Source organism: Anabas testudineus, chromosome 3 (genome assembly GCF_900324465.2).
Source record: "Anabas testudineus chromosome 3, fAnaTes1.2, whole genome shotgun sequence".
In the NCBI taxonomy this organism is placed as follows: domain Eukaryota; kingdom Metazoa; phylum Chordata; class Actinopteri; order Anabantiformes; family Anabantidae; genus Anabas; species Anabas testudineus.
Window position 1 is genome coordinate 15,520,608 of NC_046612.1, and position 24,842 is coordinate 15,545,449.

At 41.6% G+C, this 24,842-nt stretch overlaps 2 protein-coding genes across 2 annotated transcripts in view; one reads left to right on the forward strand and one right to left on the reverse strand.

Moving 5' to 3' along the window:
- The window catches only part of kcna4 (potassium voltage-gated channel, shaker-related subfamily, member 4), a 34,305-nt gene extending 20,509 nt beyond the window's left edge, over nt 1–13,796 (reverse strand). The window contains exon 1 of the mRNA XM_026378951.1: nt 10,531–13,796. Coding sequence (XP_026234736.1) covers nt 11,676–13,751 — 2,076 coding nt within the window. The 5' untranslated portion in view covers nt 13,752–13,796 and the 3' untranslated portion in view covers nt 10,531–11,675. The remainder of the gene's footprint in view (nt 1–10,530) is intronic.
- Nucleotides 13,797–22,545: 8,749 nt separating this feature from the next.
- On the forward strand, nt 22,546–24,008 carry LOC113174563 (gonadotropin subunit beta-1). Its single transcript, XM_026378628.1, has 3 exons — nt 22,546–22,617; nt 23,310–23,493; nt 23,754–24,008. The coding sequence occupies exons 2-3, from the start codon at nt 23,335–23,337 to the stop codon at nt 23,949–23,951; spliced, it is 357 nt and encodes a 118-aa protein (XP_026234413.1). The 5' UTR covers nt 22,546–22,617; nt 23,310–23,334; the 3' UTR covers nt 23,952–24,008.
- The last annotated feature ends 834 nt before the right edge of the window (nt 24,009–24,842 follow it).

A 24,842-nucleotide genomic window follows, 5' to 3' on the forward strand; every position in this document is an offset into this window, starting at 1 on the left:
TCCTGAGACTCAATAAAACATAATACAAACGACTGGACAGATATAAATGTTATTGACATTTTGCAGCACATTCAGTCTCTGTCTGATGCTTAATTATGGGGCATTTTCTGTACACCAGATAGCGTGTGCAGGACATCTCTGGACCACACAAAAAGATACCATGGCTGCAGGCCATATAAACCATTTGTTAACAGTAAAAATTAAATGGAATTTTCCATCAGCGCCGTGGTAGCAATTCAAATCTGCCAACTGCAGCGTCCAACGTCTAACGAAGAGGCAGAAAACCATGACTGTATAAAACCAGGAGTTGGCTGGAGGGAGAAAGGATTTACTGTTGGTGGCCTGAGAAGTAAAACAAAAATCCTAAAAGAGGACATTGTGGTTTCTCCGCATAATCAAACAGACGTCAGTGAAAGCTTTCCAAAATAGCTGCGTGGACCTGGCCCAAGGAAAATGAAACTGCAAAGTCCTTTGAACATAAAGATGTTTTTCATCCACTGAGCGAAGCCAAAACTGGTAACATTCGTACTGTTGGGAGAATTATTTCCACATCATGCGTTTAATAACATGTCACAGCATTTGCAAAATCAACTACTAAATATATAAAAACATAACTCTTTACAAAAACAGCACTGTATTTGGCACAGTGACATATCATTAACTGAAATCAGATCCATGAGAGAAATAACAGTTATGATTTCAGCCACTGAAAATAGCTGTTTCCCTCATTCCACAGTCAGTCTGTGTTTGTCCTTCTACTTTCTATGTTCAGTGTTTAAAGTATAAAGATTCACTCAAAGCATGCACTAGAAACACAGCACCTAATAAATCTAATTCAGAGGTTATTAATTCACATACATCAACACAGTTCTTAACTCAAATAAAGTCATTAAAAATACGCTAATTGGCCGGGATCCGCATAGAGAGACAGAGCAGAAAGTCACGGTAGCAGATTGTCTGAGTGAGAGGTAAAGGAGCATAAATAAATTAAAACTGACCTGCTGCAGTAAATGAAATCAAAAGGAAAACAGAAACTGTGGGAGCCAGCGGGAGGGGGCGTGTAGTGTGTGATCAAAGAGGGGAACAGGGACTGAGGGAGGGAGGCTACGATGTGCCACTGAGGAGAAACTGTCTTAACAGTTTGGTTAAACACACAGGTCTTGAGTTTACCTTGTATTCACAGTGGGCAGGAGGAAAGAAAAGTTATTTGAGCAAAGCAGAACTGAACATTTCGAGCAGAGACATGCACAGAAATGCTGAGGACTGTGATGTAATTCAGCCTTCGCTCCATCACTGCAGTCTGCATAGCACTACTGGTACATGTCCTAAGTACCGTAGTAGTCCCCTCTATGGCACATGTTGGCCTTCACTGCAGAAGAACTGGGTGGTACAGTAGATGTTTCTTGCAGTGGTTCACTTTCAGCTGCTCTTTGTAGCATGCTTCACTCTGTTTACAGTGCTCTGTAGAGAGACGTGACAGAGCCATTGTCCAATGCCCACTGCGATGTTTCTCTAATAAAGTGACTTTAATCTTAGCCAGTGAACAGTCACCTTATTCAGGTGTAAATTAAGCAAATATCATCTTCAAGACATCGAATGAAACACGTAGATCATGAAGGCTAAAGGCTAAAACACATCAACACTAATGTAAAAATGTGAGCTTCAGGCAAACCCGTGACTCCGTCTATTCATTATCTGTGCTATTTTATTTTTTCCGTCACCTGTTTCTACTTAACTCATGAGTGATGAGGACGTTCCAGTGACAAGGTCAAGACATCGTGGATGAATAAATGTGACAAATGAATGAAGCACACATGAAGGGACTGTCACCTCGTTCAAAGCGACCATTTGCAGTCTGACAGTCTGACTATTTAAATAATTCCCACTGTTCTTTCTCCCCTTTTCATCATAACTGGGCACACAAACACCATTTCCCGACTCTTTCAGTATAAAACAGGCACACAGTGACTGTTATTGTTTTCGGCAAGCTGCACTCATCAGTCTCACCTCCAGCCTCCCCTTCACACTGTAACTCTCATCCGAGCGTCCTCACATGCACATGAATTGGCACTGAAGCGTTGGGATACACAGTAAACCCTATGCACAATTACAAATCAAAACATTTGCATGGATTGAGATGAAGTGTGTGTGTGTGGGGGGGTCTTGGTCTTTGCGGACCACGAAACTGACTCATCTTCATGTAAGCGAGTCGAGCCCCGGCGTGCTCATTGGTCGTGCACAGCATTTGTGCGCGTGCACGCAGACAAACGCACGTACCCGCACACATGCACGCACAGTGAGATACACCCCAGGCCCTTCAGAGCGAGCATTAGTCACTCCACATAAAAGCATGTAGTCACTCCAAAGCAGGAGAGCAGAGAGAACGAGTGGGAGACGAGGTCTGTGGAGGTCTGGTCATGGCAGCCATTTTCCAGCATGCACAAACGCGGCTCGGGCAGGACAGAGAGCCAGCCGCAAGTTTACATAACAGTGATCGATACAGGAGGAGACACCCCCTGATCCAGGCTCATCTAGGATTTGTGTTTCCCATGTCTGCGCTGACCTCGACTGACCACGGGGTGAAACCTGGAGTCGTCTGAACGTAATTGATGTCGACTGCACACGAGGCGGTTACATAACCTGATATTACCGATCAGCGTTTAACATTATCAGAAGTAGTGGAAAGAACACTTCAGGAAGAGGCGTTTATGTAACTGTATATGACAATGAATAAGTTGTCTCTGCACCACAGCTGAGTAATATCCAGTACGGTGTGTCTGTAATGACCACTAGGTAACAGCGATAATACTTACTGACAGTGTTATCAAACTGTGTGAGATGCAGTCACTGAAGTCATTTGTCAACTGGTTGATATCTGACAGACTAAGAAAAACGAAAGGAAACCAAACGGCTTTTGGAGAAACTCTTACTGCTCAGCTCTGTGCAGCAGCGCGCTGTTCATTGCTGCACCGATTGATAAGTCGTAGTGAAGTGAGCACAAATATTTACAGTCAAAGTGCAGAGTATGTAACTCAGATGCTGATTTGAGTTTTATAGCCATTATGGGACATCTGCATTAACACAACTACTTAAAGCCAGCTTTATAGCTAACTGCTAAAATAAGTTAGAAGTCAAACTGGTGACTGACTCGTCTCCACCGACACGTTCAGACTCATTTCTGTCAGTTGATGATTTGTCGATGAACCCATTTGATCATCAGCTCGCATGCATTAAGTGAAACTGCACTGAATTCACAGAAGAGACTACAGCATTAAACTTTTGAAGTGGACTTATGACACTTTTAACTAAAACAAAGTTGCTCTCTGACTTTAACCAAAGTGCTTCTGTTCACCCTGACAAGCTTGTGGGCCGTCAAGTGGAGCTGATCAACTTTGAATTATTTACAACCTAAAAACTCAGAGTCTTTTTACCAGTATTATCTTTTCGTCACTTACGTTTGTCACCAAAGTGGGAATTAGAAAACATGTTTACGCATCAGCAACAGAAATGTATTTTCTAGGAGAGGGGGGTCGACTACTCCAACTGCTCCAACTGCTCCAAGTGCTGCATCTTCCAGGAGAAGCAACTTAAAGTTGCATGTATTGATTTTTAGCCTTTACGGGGTTTCTGAAAAACAAGCTGACAGATACACAAACATGTCTCAATGTTTGGCTAAGTATGGCTAATCCAGTGGACAAAGAAACATTATCATTCCCACCTGAGTCATGTATCTGTCCATCTGATGACTTTAACTCCAGTGTTTAGTCTCCTTGGCTCTTTTATGTTTCACACTACTCTACACAGATTTGTGGGTCTTTTACTTTCACGTTCTTCACCAACTAGTTGTTAACCCTTTTGTCGTAGGACAGGTAGTGTATGATCAGAGCTGTGAATAGGACTGACAGGTGCAGTGTCAGTGTGCAGTCTGTTTAGCAAAAACAAACGATTAACCTCCTCAGAGGTCCAGAGTTCATCATAATTGTCTGCAATCTTGCGGATAAACAACAGTCATTAATGGACTTTTAATTATGCCAATAATGAATAGTGAACGTGGATTGAAATGTGTGTTTAAGAGTTTAAACTGGTATAGAAGAAGAACTGAATCTCATGTTGTATTTAGACTGATCAAATGTGGACAATGACAGCACACTGATCTAGTCTCATCAGGTTAGTCCTACACGAATCCTCTGTATACAGGAAAATGAGTAGCTTGAGGTATTTTTAGACGCTGTCGTTTAACAGCACCGTCGGCATTTAATTGCAGTTCTCAACGACATCGATCCAGTGAGAAATGACCCCTTGTCCACACAACGTAAAATCAAATTCGTTTTGACAGGAAATAGCATTGTGTTGATTGTATATAAATATTTACACAAAATCCAAAGTCTAGACATAAGACATTAAGATTGATACATGGTGATTTTTTAACTACTACAGACTCGTTTCAACATTGATGTGGCTCGTTGATATACCTCTAATGAGCTCCTTATATAGACACGGTTTAAGAAAGATAAGATTAGTTTGAGTAATAGCTTGTGTGTGTATAATGTGATGACTGGCTCCACTGTTTGCCTTCTGTGGAGAGTTTTTCAGTGATTTCATTTTTTTAGAAATATGGTGGACAATGACAACAGCACTGTTGAAGCACTACTAAACTTTTTTTCTCTGCCTTTCTCTTTAATTAAGATTTAAATCAGTATTGTACAGATCACATTTCCTAAACTTGAGCACAGAGCAACAACCGGTGACAGTGACGTTTTTATTTAGCAAAGCCAGCTTTTCCAGTCACACACTTTCAAACTACTTAAGCACCACTCCGGTGCTCATCCGAGCCCATCCGATAGCTTCAGAACCTTCCTGCACACGCTGCATTAGGAAGACCCTCGAGAATTTCTTCAGCTTTCCAAAATCAACAACGTGACGTTCGCACTCATTTCACAGCGGGACTGGCCAGCTGTGTGCGAGTGAGAGAGGAGCTACGCTCTTTAACAACCAACTTCAGAGTGTCTACCTTGAAAGAGTGATTTTATATCAGTTTTTTTGACGACACCACGTCTCTCTGTGTCTCTGATGTTCAGGTCTTTACTCTGCGTTCTTGTGTGACTGTTTAAACAACTATAACTTTTGATTTCTGATATGTTCAGACAGCAGATCTTTCTACCTACTACTTGACTACTTCTACGAAAACCAGCCTGTATCTGTCCAGGAAACCACACTTACCTGGATGAAGTGAACATAGAGAACATGCGAATCAGTTCATAATATCAGAACTTTTCGGCTTCTTTCAGCTAAATGCTTACATTAAGTGACTACTGCTGTTGTCCTTGAGTCTCACAGCTAACGCGGCACCTCAAAAGTTTCCAGGACAAGCTGGGCGCCTATCCTCTGCTCACCGGCTCGTATTCACAGGGAGCAAGAGAACAAACTTTTTCATGGTTGAGCTGCTCCTCCATTTAATCAAATCTCAAGCTTGTTCATAAAAAGCTTCAGCTCTGTTGGGTTTTAGGTAGCACTCTGGAAAATGAGGGGGAAAAAAACCCTCAACTTGATATGACAAATCTTTGAAATGCTTACCTTTCCCAATTGCACAACAAATCTGTAATCCTCTGTTGCCCTAGATGGTGTGTGAAAGCAAACTTAATCAACATTTTGACCACACATAGGTCTGTGGACACTGCAGGTAAACTGATACAGTATAGAAATATGCTTTACCATACTGTAAATTTTCATTTGTAATGTGCTGTAATTTTAATCTACAAAACTAAATCAGTGTTTCTATTGTACAGATACTGTATTTATTATATGGTATATGACAATAACATAAGCATGCAAAAGCAGGTGTTTGACTGTCGGTGGAGAAACCCAACACAGAGGCATATGTGTAATTAGCAATACAATCTACACGTCTAAGTAACATTATAAAGACTGGCATACTGTCAGATTAATGGAGCCAATTAGAAAGAGGAGATATAGTGGAGGGTGTAAAGAATCAGGTTGCTACCCTTCAATAGAGAGGCATTATGTAACTGCTACATGGAAACCATGAGCTGGTTTAAACTTACATTCGGGCTGTAATCCCAAGTGTGCTTTATTAACTGCTCTCGTCAGATGGGCCTGTGAGCACTGTGCTTTCATGGAAAAATGGGAGGTGACAAACAGCCTTTGTCAAGTACATCATGGCCGGGAACAATTAAGATTTTAATGTGGACTAGTGAAGTGGTCAACACAAGGTCAACTAGTCAACCTGACTATTGTTATATATAAGTTTACCGTGAAAAAAACGTATCACCATTCACCTTTAACTGTTCTAGTAGTGGGCTTCTTATTTCTAACCAGCGATCAGCTGGAGCATGCTAAGGGAGTTATTGTAAAGTAATGCGCTTTTTAACGTTTCCAACATACAGCACAACTTTTAGGGTCCCCACGTCAACACCCAAGTTTTGTTGAGTTGCATTATAGATTGATATCGTTATTATATTAATCAGATAAGGTGAACCATATGTGTTACACACTTTGCTCTACTTAAAGGTACAGCATCAAATTTCAGCTGTTGTCAGCGAGAGACTTGAAATGAACGTACTCGTCCAAAGGTTTCTCATCAAGGAGAAATAAATGAGATTCTTCGACTGATAAAACGTGAAGAGCCTTGTTCAAACACTTTCAGAGGTGACTGTCGCTGCACTGCCAGTGATGCTATTCACTGAGTCAAAAGTCACTTACTGCTTATTTCATTTTAATATACCTTATTAATTCCTGTGGGAAACTGTTGTGGACCGACAGATGTCTGTGATATGTGATATCTTGTCTAAGGACAAAGTTTGAACCATTTCATGACTTCACAAGAAGATAGGTCAAGACAGCTCATTTTTAAAAGAAACAATAATTATCATAAATACACAATGACAACAGCTTGGATCCACATTTGTCTATGTTGGCAGTGCGGCTAGCAACCCTAATCTACTGGCAACACAGCTGAATGGAAAGACATTCCAGTCTCATGAAATCCCACCGTTGTTTTTTAATGTTCCTTTGTTATTTCCAAGAAAAACATTTTATCAAGGAGGCATGGTGGGTCATATATGAATATGTCATTTACAGTAATTACTTAAATAAAAAAATACATTTAGGAGTCTTTTCTCCTAATTATTATATTGTTCAAACCTTTGTAATTTTGCTTGATTGATTTCTCCAGAAAATATAAAGTGATGACCAGAAACCAAGAAGAACGTTCTTGTTCAAGTGCTTTACATTAACCCTTTAATTCATGTGGGAAATAAGGTGCTATAGAAAAAAAATCTTTAGTCTTATATTTGGGAATTTTATCTATTATGTTTCACTTAGTATTAGTAGTAGTATTAGGTATTGTAATTATTTTTCCCCTGTATGAAAACTGGTGGCATCAGGTGATGGTGAGCAGAGCTCCACCCACCTGAGCAGTCATAATAACTAAAAACAATCTATTGGCTTTCAAATTAACATTAAAAGGTCAAATATAAAAAGAGAAAGAGGTAATACAGAATGAACCTCCTACTGAATTACATCATCAGTGTCCTGTAGAAATAAGATCTTGCATTTGATCGCTTTTGTTTTCATTCAATTAAGGCAGGCGCATCAGCAATTACTCATCTCATGGCTGATGCATTCACTTAACAACTAAAGTGTATTGCATTAGGCTGCATTAGTTTTACAGTAGCTAGGTGAACAAGGGTTGATGTGAAGTCAGAGCCATAACTGTAAACTCTACAGTTATCATAATGGTAAAGTATCGGCCCTAACTCCTGTGCACTGTATCCATACAGTGCTCCAAAACATGCAGGTCAGCTAAAGTGGAAACTCCCCAAAGGAGTGAAAATTTGTCCACTCTGTGAACAACTGGGCGCCTGCTTCTCACCCAGTGTATGCCAGGATGGGCTCCAGCCCCATGTGACTCTCAGCAGTTTGAATCGGCTGCAGATGATGGATGGACGTCTTGGCTGCAGCACGCGGTCATTTTCCGAACAGCTAAATGAGTCATTTGTCAGTGGGGTCAGTTTTGACTTTGACCTGTCGTTGTCAGCACAATTTTGGCTTCTGTTGTGCAGAGTTGGTTGCTTAAAGTTGGTTCATCTAAAAGTGTTGACTGCCACATAAAATGTATCACGTGGCCTGCGGGATGAGAGTCAGTGGAAAACCTGAATACGAGCATGTTGCATTCAATTATCACAGTCTGAGCTGTGAGGTACTAGTAGTTTATCTTTTGCCAGTTTCTGAACATGAACAAAGTGCTGGACACGCTTGAAATAACCACTTGTTGTGTCAAGATGCTCTGCATTCTTCAGAAAACACTGTCAAACTTTAACCAACATTTGTGAAAAACAGAAATTAACCAGTATTTCTAACCTGGTCCTTGCTAAAGGTTTTCTTTGTATGTAAACTGAAATTAAAAAATAAATACAGAAATCAGTAAATCAAACAAAAATGCATATGTAAATATGGAGTAAAAGATATAAAAAATAAATAAAATACATTTTGTAGGAGCCACTTTACATTTTCTTTTTTTTAATTGTGCTTTGCATATTACGAAGCACAATAAATAGTATGTCATTATTTAGTTCTATAATATCACTGGCACACAGACCTGTGTCATAGTCCCATATATATATATATATATATATATATAATACTATAGTTGGTCATACAAGACATCTGAATCACTGCAGCTGACTATTGTTTGCACTGTGTATTGTGTGAAGCAGAATGGAGCACTGTAAACTTCCACCGTGTAAATATCAATGAGCAGTCGACGCACAAGAAAATAATACTGTCGCAATGCCTCAATGCATATTACAGCTGTTCCTCATAATTACTTCCATGATCAGTAAATCTGTTGATTCAAATCAAGTGATTAATCAGTTAAGTAATCAGACAGTGTAAAACTAAATATATATTCACAAAAGTACATGAATAGCTTCTGTAACCTAAAGTGACCACGAGCAACAAAACTCATGTTACAGTGGTTTAATAAAGAGGCAAACACCAAATTTCACTTTACAGAAGCTACAAGCAGCGATTGTATAAACTCTTTAAACTATTAATTGATAAACAAAGCAGCTTCTTAAATTTCTGATGATCACCTCAACTCATTTGTGCTCTGTTCATCCCTGTACTATATCACCAAGTCTGAACTTATGTACTTCACACTCACTTTCTGTCCTTTGACGGGCAAGAAATACTTTTTGAGCAATAACCATAAATAACTTGCACTTCGTCACATGGCCGGTCCATATGGTCTAAATCTGCGCTACAAAGACTCAGCATGCACGTGACAATAGGACGCTATGAACAGTCAAAACCATTCAGCTCTGGTCCGTGGCTCCCGGTGATACAGGCTGTTTTCACAGTCAGCTCAGCAGCTACAGGCCTAAGAATATGCCTGACCCACACACTTTGCTTGAAAAATGTTTTGGATTGCGCCTCTTGCCATAAGCCACATTATGTAAGTGCTAAGAGTGAAGTATCAAGAGGAGCTGGCCCGGTGCCATGATGGTGCTGTGTGTGTGTGTGTGTGTGTGTGTGTGTTTGATTGTGGGTGCACGTGTCAGAAATTCAGCAACTGAACAAAGTGACAGAAAAGGGGAGAAGTTTGTATCTACGTGGAGTTTTTATAGTCTCTTTTTTTTTGTTTTATTTTATATTTCTGTGCTGTAAATTATATTTGTTGTCAATTATCAATAGTCTAATCCATAATTCTGTAGACTTCACCTAGTCTGGAAAACTTCAACTCGACCTGTTATGGGAATTTTTTTTATTAATACTTAAAACATGTTTTAGCTTTTTAGTGTTGACCCCATCTGCACACACGGTGACCCTGCGTCAATCAAATGCTGCACGTCTCTAATAACCGACGTGTTCTAAGGTATTTAAACAGTGAGTAAAGGTGAGCTCAGAGAAACCTTTCCTCAACGGGAAAGCAGCCTTTTAGTGCGTCCAAGTCCAAGTGAACTAACAAGGAGCAACGCGCACGTCTTAAATAATAGAAGTAATGGTTTATGCTGACAAATGTAGTGAAACATTATATTCTGGCTTCAAGTGTCACGATGTCCTCGTGCTACACCTGCTGTGGAAGGTGAGAATAGAGTCAGTAAGACGCCTGAGACTAAATGAGGAAACGTTTGCTGCGAATGCACAGTGGAGGCACTTCTACGTTATTTTCAGAATAACTACAGTTGCCAAGCTGCATTTATAAACTTTTCACATAATGTTAATGAACCACAGATTCCTTTCTGGATCAGCAGGAAGTGTTGGTGCTATTGTTGGACATGTGCGGAGAAATGTGGTCACAACAAGTGTCCGCATGGCGACTGCATGTTCAGCATCTGTCTACTGTAACAGACACACCACTGTGAGAGCATGTGTCACCTCTTTTTGGTCCATGTGAGAACCAGGTGTTAAGGTGAGATGGTATCCTTTCATTATTGGCTCATTCCTATGAGGAATTGTTTTCATCATCACTGGGTAAAAAGCGTCGCACATGAACTGTGAGCTACATACCTTGGAAGACATCCACGTCCTGAAGATCCTCTGAGCTCGGGGATAATCATAGTCCTCTTGAGAAAAAAAAAAAAAAGAAATTGTGCAGGAAGTCCAGCGGACAGTAGAGGAAGTTGCTCGCAAAACTCCCCTCCAAGCAGTTTCAACAACAGAGCCATATTTGCTGTAGCTTTCCATCTGCGTCCGTGTAAAGGGATATTGTCATTTTGAGGTTTTAAATCATACTGGGAAACTTGTTGCCAGGGCTCCAAGCCTGTCAGCACAAAACCTGGCAGGACAAGTCATGTCTCCAGCCACGTTGAACTAATGATTCCTGTGCTTAGCTCTCATGGTGTGTCGACAACACGAGGCTTCTCTTAGCCCGTTGTGGAAAAGCATATTTGTGTAGATATCATAGAAATAATTCTAGCCCTGGTTTATTTGATGAGTGCTAAATGCTATGTCTTATCAGTGAGCTTTTTGTTGATACTACTTTAGTCTGTCTGTCTTAGACTTTGCCTTAATTGGAGTCCAATTTTTGCTGGCAGCCTATGAAAAGGGTTATTAATATCCTTAGTTTGCTCTCTTTGTGGAAGTTACTTAAACATTCTTCGGCTAATTGATCAGAGGATGACTAAAGGATTGCCATTTGCATGGCCTACAGTTTCTGTCTCTAAAATAAAAATCTGCCAAACCCAGCGGAAATTCTACATTAGTGCAAACAAATTTCTACTTTATTGCATAATAGCAAAACGAATATCCCTACCCTTACTGTTATTGACAGATGAAACTCATAAAGTGCGAATGCATAGCCTGTCTCCTCTAGAATTTAGACTTGAATGTGGATTTTATTTGGAAGCCCGCACAGACTGAATTAATGAATCGACCATTAGGCAGATATTGGTTCACTGGTGTGGAGAGGATTTGGGAGGAACTCGTGTTCTGAGATGGAGAGAATGAAACATTTTGAACCTGCCAATTGGTGACACGTGTGTGCCTGCGTGTGCCTGTGCGTGTGTGCGTGTGTGTGTGTGTTGGTCTGTATGTGGACTTTGAGGCGTGCGTAAAACTTGTGTTAATGTGGACCACCTGCCTTTGGGCATACAGTATCTTTATGGGACATATTCTTATTTAGAAAAAAAGAAAAAACCAAACTCTACTTGTAATCACACGTCAGTCTGAATGGATTTGGAGTTAGTACTGTTTTTTCTGCTTATGTCTGTGCCGTTTCCTTTACTTGGGCTCTTGTCCAGCCCGCAAAGCGACTCCGTCACCCCCTCCTCCATCTCCATATACTCCGCTTTATCGCCCAGCGAGGAGCCAGAGGGCGAGCCTTTGAATTTCCTTAGAAAGTCCGGGAAATACGGGCAGCCCGGGGGCATGCTCTCCACCACCGGCGTCTGGTCTTCATTGTCAGTCTCCCTGTGGTAAAAGTAGTTGAAGTTGGACACTATGACCGGCACCGGGAGCGCGATGGTTAACACGCCCGCAATCGCGCAGAGGGAGCCCACTATCTTCCCACCGACAGTGATGGGCTTCATGTCGCCGTAGCCCACCGTGGTCATGGTCACCACGGCCCACCAGAAAGCGTCGGGGATGCTCGTGAACTGAGAGGTGGGCTCGTCCGCCTCGGCGAAATACACCGCGCTGGAGAACAGGATGACACCTATGACCAGGAAGAAAATGAGGAGGGCCAGCTCCCGCATGCTGGCCCGCAGGGTATGGCCCAGGATCTGCAGCCCCTTGGAGTGCCTGGAGAGCTTAAAGATGCGGAACACCCGGACGAGGCGCACTATCCTCAGGATGGCGAAGCTCATCGCGTGCTGCCCGTTGCCCTGGTGCTGCGCCAGGTCCGTGCCGAGAGTTATGAAATAAGGCAAAATGGAGACAATGTCTATCGAGTTCATAATGTTTTTAAAGAAAGCCGTTTTGCTCGGACTCGCAAAGAAGCGGACTATAATCTCAAAGGAGAACCAGATGATGCAAACAGTTTCCACGATGAAAAACGGGTCGTTGAAAGGAGTAAATCCGTGGTCGGGCTGAGTGGAGTTGTGTCGTGGCTGTAGATACTCCTTTTCATCCCTGAACTCCGGCAGCGTCTCCAGGCAGAAGATCACTATGGAAATGACGATGACCAGGACGGAGACCACCGCTATCCCCCTGGCAGGACTCGAGCTCTCCGGGTACTCGAACAGCAGCCAGATCTGGCGCTTGAACTCGTCCTCCGGCAGCGGCTTCTCCTCCTCTTTAACGAAACCCTCATCCTCCCGAAACTTGAGGATCGCCTCCTCGCCGAGTTCATAAAACTTCACCTCCTCGGAGAAGATGTCCAGCGGGACGTTGACGGGTCTTTTCAACCTCCCCCCGGACTGGTAATAGTACAGGATGGCGTCGAAACTCGGTCGGTTCCGGTCGAAGAAGTATTCGTTCCTCAGCGGGTCGAAGTACCTGATTCGTTTGTCGGGGTCTCCCAGGAGCGTGTCCGGGAACTGAGTGAGAGTCTTGAGCTGAGTTTCAAACTTCAGCCCCGACACGTTGATGACAACTCTCTCGCAGCAGCCGCACTCGCTGTAAACGTTTTCGTATCCGGACTGAGGGCGCCTGTCCGTGATCGACACGGTCTCCTCCTCATCATCCATGTTACACACAAAACTCGACCTCTTGCTGCCCCGGTCCCCCCCCTCCTCCTCCTCTTCCTCCTCCTCTTCCTCGGCCCCCTCGGCCTCGTCTTCTTCTTCTATCATGATCTCTTCCTCGGATCCGAGCAGCGCCAGCTCCGAGTGGCGCAGGTCTCCGCCGAGAGTCGCCCGGCTGCGTCTCCACCGGCCGACGCCGCGCTGCTTTTTGCGCTCTCTGGGAACTCTCTGTGGCTGCTCGGGCTCCTGCTGGTGCTGTGGCGGATGCGAGGAGGAGGAGGTGGTGGAGGAGGAGGAGGAGGAGGGGCGCGAGGCGGTACCGCTGCTGCTGATGTTGGCGTTCGTGGAAGAGGCGGCGCGAGACTGATGCTGGCGGTTGTTAAGGAGATGAGCGCCCGAGGAGGACCCCCCCACGCCGCCGCCGCCGCCGCCGCTTCCTCCCTCCGCGCCGGATCCGCCGTCGGCAGCCGCCGCCGCAGCCGCCGCTCTCGTGTGGGCAGCCTGGCGCTCCCTCTCGCGCTCCCTCTCCCGTGCGCGAGCTTGGGCATATCCGTAAGGCAGGTGGCTGTTGCACCCGCCGTCCGCACCCACCATGGCAAACTCCATTTTAAGTCAGTGAGCGGTTCGGTCCGTTGAGCGCTACAGGAACCGCCTCGGGGCGGTGTGGATGCAGGCCGGGGAAGGAAAAGTTGCAGATCGGAGCGCGCAGGGAGAGAAAATGAGGCATCCACGGGTTCGACCAATCAGTGGTGGATGTGAGAATGTCAGAATAACAAGCACACCTCAATCAGGTCCATGCTGAGTGCGCTCCATGTGGCTACTTACATGACAGGAGATATCAGTCTATCTTCCCGTTTAGGCCTCCAGTGTTTTATGACATCATTACCGTGACCAAAAAATGTGAGGGCCGGCGGCATAGCCTGTTACGCAGACGCTCTGTGTCCAACTTGCAGCGTCCTTTATTTGTTCAGCATGATGAATCACCAAGTCAACGAGCTACACCAAAAGTCTCCCCTCGGTTTCTCCGGTGCCCATCAGGTGGTTCGTTTCTCCACGACCAGGGCTTTGCGCCCAAATGCGTCTTTTGATCCTCCGTGGTCACTCGTGGTTGCCATTTTAAGTGATGAGATATGAAAAAACACACTGTCTGTGCTGCTCTGTCGTGGATCCCCCGCGAATCGGAACGACTTTATCCTTCTGACGCTCTCTAGATCTGCGAGAGAAAGAAGAAGACAGGAGAGAGCAGCAGCTGGTTATTGAAAAGACGATGTGTGATGCCTGTTGTTTTGGCGACAGCACAGTCTCAGGGACTACGCATATTTCGCCATATGAGGCGGTAAAACTTCACTTTATTATGATTATCATTATTATTAATATTATTATTATTATTATTATTGCGTGAGCATGAGGATAGGCTTTGAAAAACGAATGCACAGAAGACATGTATGTTCAGCACAGGCATTACGCACGAAATATTCAGCTCATTAAAATCGCCTCCCTTCATTCTGACATTCATACTTACTGTAAAATAAGGGGCCAAACGAAATCGCCTCAGCTCCCTTCGCAAACAAATCTGCTGGAGGAGGAGGAGGAGGAGAAGGTGGTGGTGGTGGTGGTGGGCTACGTGAGGATGCAGTTCTTCGCTTTTACACAAATTTCCTACTTGATTTTGGGAGGCAATATCACCAATCCCCTGTCGTATCCAACCAGCGACCATATCATCCACTACAGACATCCGTGCTCTGACGCACTCTGAGGAGGACACTTTTTGGCTGCGTCTCGACGCCTCGTCTCAATTCAACAGGATCTGTTACCACTTCAGCCCCCGTTTTGCTGCATCGGTCCTGGTATACTGGCAGCAATAACCATAAAAAAAAAAAGAAAGAAGAAGAAGAAGAAGCAGGTGTGCGAGCAGCGTGTTGGCGTCAATGACAGGTCCACACGGTCACGGCGAGAATAGGCGAGGGTGGGTAAAAGTTTACCTTCACACTGGCGAGGGGAAATAGCCCCATGGTTATGTCTGAGCATCACACATCTGTCTGTCTGCCGCTGTAGCTCTACCTATACTCCTGTATCCCTCCCATTGTGTGTGTGTGTGTGTGTGTGTGTGTGATGATGGAGAACCTCGGTGAGAAAGTCGTTCTTGTACCGCAGCGCATGCAGGCGGTGCTCGGTCCTCCCCCAGTGGATGCAGCTGGTCACTGCGCACCGTGCTGCAGTCTCACACTCAAGCCTCCTCTGTCCTTCAGCATTACTGCTGGGTGGCAACCTGTGTCCTCAACCCCCCCACCCCCCCAAAAAGTAACGCATTACTCCCTCTGTTCACTCCTAAAGTAGCGTCGCTACTTGTGAGGCGCTTGTAAAACGTGCGTAAAACGTCTTTGTACTCAAAAAGCAGTTAAATCATGCTGCCAAACCACCAAGACAATGATGGCTTTTGTCCTGTTTCACCTTTACAAAGTGTTCAGGGACTATTTTATACACATGCCTGTACTGCTTAAATCTTCTCTTCATTGTTTTTTCACAAATCCACAGAACCCCAGCTGCACAGGTGAGGGTCCCAATTTAGAGTCTATGGATCAGTGTGTGTGAACCAACAGCACTGGAAACACTACTTACTAAACATACAAAGTAGTAGTTTTTCCTCTACACTAGGTAGGCATTGTATCTATCAATTCATTCATAACATCAATAAATATGATGTAAATATATCTTTGGGTATTAGACGTGGCCAGACACAAGACACTTAAATTAATATTTTATCCTCTTTCACTATTTTTCAAATTAAATGATGAATCAAGAAAATAGTTGGCACTTTGATTGATAAGGAACATAAGCATTAGTTGCAGCCCTCAAAACAGATTCTTGGCTCTGTGCTTTACTAACCCACAAACATCTTAATGCAGCAATTTCCTTTGTTAATGTCCATTGTTTCTTTCATCCCTCCTATTAGTTTAAGTAATGAGATCACTTAAAGTGAGTACTGCTGTTTTAGAAGTGAGTTAACTTATTGTTTGTTCATTATTATTATTATTATTATTTTTATTATTACTATGTTCCTAGAAAATTCTAAGTGAGGCTGAAAAAGGGACTTTTTGTACATTTTCCCTTTTGCCAGGGGCATAAAATGCTTCTCAGTGATGTTGCAGAGGAACATAAATGCCATAAACCAAAAGCTAGTGCAGATTCTCTTATGCTTCTCTCTTAAAGGTACAATCCCACCTCCTCTGGTTCCCACCCCACCAAAACATGAAAGCACAGAAATAAGAACTGGTTTAGACATCGATTAGCACGCGACCATCACTGAGTTATTTTTGATTATGAACCTGTTCAAGGTTTGTTTGAATTATTACGGAGGCTCATATTCTGACTACTATCAAAGATTATTCATCATGAATTAAACAAACAACTTAATTACTTCCATACATTTTTAAATTACTATTTGAAGCTAGGGTGGGGTATCAAATGTATACTCAGTTGTTTTATTGGTAATTACAACTTTTTCACTGAGATTGAAAAATGAACTTATTAGCAGAGGTGGCAGAAGTACATAGAGTCAATATCAAGTAAAAGTATTTGCCTAAAAATATTTGAAGTACCTCTTCAAATTCAAGTTCATACTCTAAAACGCTAAAAGTATCAAGAACATCAGTCTGACTGATGGTGCTGATGAAAAACACTATGAAAACCCGATGCTGCTGACAGCATAAATAAACAAGTTTAATACAGACTTGTTCATCACGTTTGCCCTAAATAAGGTTTAAAAATCTAACATTTTCAGCCCATGTTAAGTTTAATTTATGTTGTGATTCAAGAAATACTTGAAAACCATATTTCTGTGCATTTTCTTTAAAAAATTGATCAACATTCATTTAGACCTTTTATTTGGGAACTGACCCCGTTTGTTGGCAGCAAGACAAAAGCAAATGTTGGTGGCTACACACCAGTAAACAAAAATAATTCTCATTTCAAATTTGAGTGAAGAAAACTCTACGTACTGAGAGCCGAGAGCGCAATAACACATTGGTATTTATTGTGTGATTACATTTTGAGAATCTGCAAAGTAACTAGTAACTGAAACTGTAAAATTAATACAGTGAGTAAAAATGTACAATATTTTCCTCTACACCGTCATTTAAAAGTTTGGGGTGACGTAGAAATGTTTTTGTGTCGAGTGCCACATTGTTTGCTGCTGTCTGCTGGGCTGTCTGCAGCATCAGGACCAGTGACACCAACAAACTGAACAAACTCATCGGGAAGGCCGACTCTGTGCTGGGGACTTCACTGGAACCTGCGGAGTTGGTTGGACATGGAGAAAAGCATGTTCTACATTTTATCCACGACCTGCTGCTTAAACAGCAGAGCACTTTCAGTGAGATACTTCTCCAGCTCTGCTGTGGAAAGGAAAGCTACAGGAAGTCGTGCCTGTCGACTGTCATCTAGCTATCATGAGCAAACATTAGTCCCGTGTTCCAGTAGCACATTGAGTTTTCTCCTTTACGTTTATCAGTGTAAACAACAAGTATGTTTTCACCTTTGCACAGTATTAAATTGTAATGGAGTAAATGTTGGTTTAACATAAAATGGAAATACTCCAGTAGTACACATTGACACATACTGATTCACAGTATAGTGAAGTAACAATTTCAGCTTAATTAGTAGATTTCTGAAACATTCTTATTTACTGTAATTGATCAATTGGCAACAGGTCAGTGTTATGATTGGTATAAAAGGAGCATTTACAGCGGGAAATGTCCCAACTTTTTGTGAAACATATTGTTGACAACATATTCAAAATGAGCAATTCTTTCCAAAAAAGACTCAAAGTTCTCAGTTGCTATGTTATAGGTTGATATGTTTTACTATTTCCAATCAAATATAGGTTTCCATGAGTTTCAAATGATTTAATTCCGTTTTTTTTTTACACATTATCGTGCACCACAATCCAACTTTTCTAGAAACAGGGTTGTGAATCATTTGAATCCTACAATTAAAGCCATGCCTGCGTACTATAATTAAAGACGGTCTCATCCTGTGCCTCATGAGTGAAACAACAGAGCACTTTATCAAGTCGTATATCTTTCCCAAGAGAGAGACCTGAACAAACCAGACTTTGTGACAGTGGCAAGAATACAGTCGCCACTTTGAAGACTGTGAGACAACAAGCACTCTAACAAATTACTGTGCTTAAGTATTAATTATCCAACATTAGTATTGAAAAAGCAATCAGGAAAGCATTACAGTTTGGACTAATGAATACTGAAAACCACAGACAGGTCAGTTTAATGAATGTCATGGTGATTTTTCATTCTTGTAGCCACATTAGCTCTTATTTATATACAGGCATATACCACAGTGTTGGTAATGATGAGGAAATGATGATACATCACAAAAGGAAAATTGTTTTTGTCCATAGTGAACTGTACACAATGAGCAACATGATGATTACTGGGCCAGTAATTACAAAGTGTAAAGGTCTGTACTGAAGTGTGGTGAAATAGAAATTGTCTTGGAGGTAATCCTCCGTTTTTTCTTTGTTTTGCACTTTAAAAACAACATATCGAAGCTAATGTTGAGTCACCGTTATTGATCAGCTGTTGCCACCACCGGTTTATTTGGCTCATTTTGCTCAGTGGGACAGTCTTATTTGAAACCTTCCAGATTTAATTTGATCGTGCAGATAATTGTGTCTTTTACTCCGCAGGTATCACTACAGGTCTGGTAGAGCAGATCCGTATCCACTGCCCATTTCAGTCCAGTCAATTTGATTCAAACTGTCCATTTGAGTCAAAAACTCTAATTAGGACAAGAACAGTTATTCCAGACCGGAAAGCTGATTTTCCTCTAAGGAATCCCAATCATCCCCTAAGGTGCTTTTTAAATCTCTAGTTGTAATATTCCTGTAGGGATATTTTTGGTTGCTTGGACAGTCTCCTGCATTAGCCTATACCATCATTGTGCTACTTTTTCATAAGAGGAAATCTGAAACAAGATGTAAAATCCAATGCAGAGGCTTCTGCTTGTGAAATAACCAGCACTGCTGACAGTGCAAATATCTCTGTGTGATTCTTTAGAGCTTGTTTTCACAGTCCTCTTTCTCTCTCCCTGTGTATTTCAGATACTTACCCAGGACATTAGAGGAGCTCTTTTCTAGTTTGCACAACATGTAGGCAATCTTCCACCCACCACACACATCATGCTCATCTCTTGCACTTCATTGAGCATCCACCTCAGTCAGCACCAGGGGGAGTTGTGAGGTCAGTAAAAAATAAGAGGCGATGGAGTGAGGACACAAGGTGTCTTATTACACACGTACAAGTTTTAGTGCACTTTGAACTGATGCCAGAGCCGCATACATGTGTTGGCAACATCCCTCAGCATCTTACTGAAACATGCACAGTGAGCAAATGCATTTTTTTAAAATAGTTTTTAACATGATTGGAAAGACATACAGCATATGTAACTTTAAAAGATTCAGTCAAGAGGTTTGTCTAATATTTATCCTATGCAACAGAACACATACATTTAAAACTCATCCATTTGCTCATCATTACAGGAAACTCTATTAAGATAGCAAAATGACAAACCTTCATTCAAAAGTAATTATGAATCATGTAAAAACCAGTCTCCCCTGGGTTATTTCTGCACTTCATTCACATGTCACATTAAACTTTAAAAGTGAAAAACAAAAAAACTAATCTAAAATAAGTCCAAAATATGATAAAAAAAAAAACAAAAATAAAACACAAACAACACAAAACTAACGCACAGAGAGAGGAGCTGCTGTAACTGGCTGCCACCCAACAGGCCCCGCTCTAAAACTCTCAGTGATGCAATGCAGTGAGGACATTATGACCTTTTAACCTTTTCAGTATGATACAAAAACTGGTTTTCTATCAGTGCACAATAATATGCATAATTTCTGCATAAAAAACAAAAATCAGCATAAGGCTGCAAAATACAACACAAACTCATACACATCAATTCACCCTCCTCCTCCTCTCTCTGCTGTGCTCTGCTACGGTCACCTTTATATAATTACAGTAAAAAACGTACAAGGTGGAAACAATTTAAATTCTCTGATTGGTTAGAAGCGTGATCCTCAGTGTGAGTCAGTACTGAATATCTCTTTACTGCTGTTCAATGAGTCTGTGGCACAGGAGGCTAAAATCTATATAATTATTCATGAAATAATGAGGATTAGTTTTATTTATACATTTGTTGCTACTTGGATAATCACCTGTGTATAAATATACAATCATAGTGAGAAAACCGTTCTGTCAGTCCTAATGAGGGTGAGAATGTGAGTGCGGGGTGATGCCGTGTGTTCAGATCCTCTGTGAGTGTTTTTAGCATCCCAAAGATTTGAAAGGCGTCTGTCCCTGTCACTGACTGTGATCGTGGAGTCTACGGTGGCAGACGGAGCGGCAGAGGAGGCGAGGCTCTGCAGAGGAGGGGAGCAAGGTGTGACTGAACGGGTTTGTGGATGTTTGTCAGGCCTGTTAGAGCAGTGTTATGATGTGTAAAGTGAGAGGACTTTGTTCAAGAGCTCAAAACCAATGACCCACGACCGGATTCTATGATGTCAGCAGGATCTTGGAGCTGTTTTTTATGTGGTGTCATATAAAGCATTATTTTATTTATTTCTTTTATACCCAAAAGAGATTTTTATATAGCAGTACTAAAAGTTATGAACCAGAAATTATTCTATGCACTAAAACCATCACCTCATCCATCATTTTCAAATTGATTCCCAGTTGACATCAATGTGACATTACGAGGTACAGCAGGTATGACTGGGAGACAGACAAATAAGATGCTCACTGAGAAAACCCTTTGTGTGCTCTGATGCTTCGTTATGGTTGTTTTCTTTTAGCTTGCTGCACACAGATTTGTTATTTTAATAGAAAATGAACTCGGAAGTCCTACCTGCCCTTTGCATGCTTCCTGTTTACTGTAACTTTATGTAAATAGACATAAACAGACAGGGGAAATGCAAAGTTAACTAACTATGACGGTTGTTCTTTATCAACAAAATACCTGCAAACAGTGATATATTTCAGGTGAGACATCCTATAGGAAGTAGAGCCGTAGAGGCTGAGGGTGACACTGTAAGTCCTTGCAGCCTTGTTAGGCAGGTATGGTGGATCAGCAGGATGCTGGGGAACCTGGGTCCCTGGTGGCTGCAAGGGCAGACGGAGCAGCAGTTGGATGAACCGTGGCTGCTGCCCAACGTGTTTTTTCTTCTTCAGTCACTGCAGCTAATGGTGCAGTGCTAACTCTTTACTGAATGCAGAATAAAACAGAATATCTGAAAAACATACAGGAGCAGGCTGAGGCTGCTTCAGCTGTACAAAACAAAAGGGAGGCAATAAGTGGTTTAAGGAACTAAGTAGATTTACTCAGTTACTGTTACTGTAATGCATTAGTTCCATGGTATGTTACTTTAAATTTACAGTTCTGACAGATCTGTTTTACTCTCATTTATCTGACCAATCTGGTTACATTTATACTACTACTGTGCTTACATACTATTATGTTGAAATAGGGCATTAGTCTAATAAGTATATTTCCTAATATTTATTTATATAACATATATTTGTTGGTTAAATATGCTGGTTATACTAATTTTACTTTAATGCAGGACTTTTACCAGTGTAACTGATTATTTGTTGAAATGTCTACTGCTACTTCCTACTACTTTATTAGTGAATACTAGTTCTAGCACTTCATCATCACATCATTAGTTGAACATGTCTTGGAGAAACTGTTGTAAATGTGTGATTCAGCTTCAGAGTGTCAATAAGACAGTAGAAGTTTTGTTTTTTTACATCACAGACAGAAAAATACTTAAAGTCACTGCAGGAACAGTTTTTGGACTTTGACAATAATAATTCTTTACTCACAAACACTCACTTTAAATTTAACCCACACATCACCTCACTGTGATCATGAACAGATGATGATTATATTCTGTAGAGACAGAACTGGTTCAAAGTTACAAAGGTTCTTTCCCCCCCAGGAAAACATGATGCATTTCAGAGATTATTTCCGAAAGGAAAAATGAAAGAGACAATGAAGAGGGAGCAAATTAATAACTGATGCCTGTGTCAGTGTTTTCCATGTCACTGTGGGGGCAGGTTTATCTTTATATTTCTGTGGTCCACCTAAGCCGTTCACTCATGTAATCTAAACAAGATTTCTGAAGATACCGACTCACTCCTCCTCGTGTGTAGGAGGAAAGGCCTTGGGCCACAGGCCGTCCCTGAACTGTTGGAGGGAAATGTCTCAACAGGTAGGAAAAAAGGCACAGAGCCAAGGTTGAATAGATTAAAATAGATTAAAAGGATTTCTGAGCAGCACTATTTAAGTGATGGAGAAGACACTCACAGGTTAAAAGCCTGTGCAGATGTTTAGAGAGTAACAGAGGAAACTTGCAACTGAGATCCAAAGCGACAACAGTGCTCTACAGGTACGTTTTGCTGTTAAAGATTTAAATATGTGTAACCTGTGTTAACGCCTTTGTTTAGTTTGTTACACTGATGTAATTTTAACAGACTTTTCTGTGTAAACAGACCATAGAACAAAAGTTTATTAGAAAGAAATGAACCAATTGCAGCGCTACTTGTACAGAAATAGATCATCTCATCAAGGTAGTTTTAAAAAAACATGATATCTTCACGCATACTATATGATGGTAATTTAAAGCTATACAGTAAATACTGGTAACTTTGTTCCCATCACAGTTTTGTAGAAGTGAGGATAAAAGCCTGCATAGAAGATGTATACCTTCTGTGGTGTGTATGCAGCTGGTTTTGAGGTTTGTTTCTCCGGATTTGGAGAGAATCCTGAATCTTGAACCATCTCTGAGATTTCTTTCACCTCTTGAGTTGTTGAGTTGAATTTTTAAGTGGGAGTCAGAAAGTTCATTCTTAGTCTTGGAAACACCACACCACTCATTTCAAAGAGTGACCAGTACACTGTTTCAAAAAGATTTTACTAAATGTAATTTCTATGCTGTAAAACACTTTACTCTCATTATACAGTACATGCTAGTAATGTAATGGATAATAACACAAATAAACCAGGAAGCACTGATTAAAGCCTGGATCTTTGTAACGGTTCAACGTGTCTGATGTGAGCCCTGATCCCCTCTTGTGGCAGGCGTCTGTGCTGCACCCATTAGAGGATGCAGCTGGTTGTCATGGCAGCAGTGTTGGTACTGGCGGGGGTGGGACAGAGCTGCCGCTTCGGCTGTCATCCAACCAACATCAGCTTCCCCGTGGACAGCTGTGGCGTCACTGAGTTCATCTACACCACCATATGTGCAGGACATTGCTACCACAAGGTGACGGAGGATTCTGCCTCTGACAATGTGCAACAGCATTCATTTATAACACGTGCCTGTCCGTGTTTCCACGTTTTTGTATTCATGTTTTAAAATGATTTATTCCTGCTCATTACATTTGTTTTTTTTTGTCTAGCGTTTTATACTTTTTTAAAATCATTTTGGCTTCTTTGTGACTTTTTGACTGTTTTTATTTCAGTTTTTGTATTTTTCCTTATTGTTCATTGGGTTTATGTGTCTTCTGTTGGTGTTGACGACAGGACCCTGTCTACATCGGCGACGATGACTGGGCTGAACAGAAAATCTGTAACGGGGACTGGACGTACGAGGTGAAACACATTCAAGGATGTCCGGTGGCTGTCACCTACCCCGTGGCCAGGAACTGCGAGTGTACTGCATGTAATGCAGGGAACACGTACTGTGGCCACTTTCATGGATACATACCCAGCTGTCTATAATTTTACAGAAATTATTCATTCTACGTTTAATTTTTATCCTTCTGTGATGGTACTGAAATAAACAGATATCACTAATGTTTTTGGAGTTGTAAATAATAGTGATAGGCACACCACTGACTTTAGTCGTAATCATGAGTTTTTATTATCACATGTTCACATGAACTATTTCTGTTCAAATATTGGCCATTAATCCCAGCTGATATTACACATAGCTGCCTGCAGCAACAGAAAGTGCAAACAAACAGTACTGTGTGCTTTGACCTGGGGAAGCCCATTTCTATGAGCAGCAAATAATGTAATGGGTGAAAAACTGATCAGAGATATTGCTTCCTGTTTTTGGTATGCAGGGCTGTGCTGTTTATTTTATCTCAGACACAGGACTGTTGCATTAGAATTCAAGAATATAAAAAACAAAACTCCACAAAGGCAGAACTAATGGACATCTCTGCAGAGAAATGGGAAGAATGACAAATCAGCTCTCCGAAAGCAGGTGCCGCCTCTGAGTCTGCAGATTGGTAGAGTATTAATCCAGAGACGTGGACAAAGACGTCTCTGCTAATGACAGAGAACTTATTAACATGACAAGCTGGTAATTATACCTACACTTTTGTGCTGGTAATTTACCAGCTTTAACCTAACGAGGCATCCTTTAGCATGAACAGCATCTTCTTTATTAATTAATTGAATTATTTTAATTTTCTAGCATTTTATACATTATTTTTATATTTATATATTATTTTATTTTATACCATGTTCAAAACAACGACTTCTAAATCAGCGTTTAACATTTTTGCTTTGTTACTTTTAATCTGAAGTGATTTTAAATGTATGAAGCTGCAGAAAAGCCAATATGCCCTAACACTGAGACAATCAATGAAATGATTAATGATA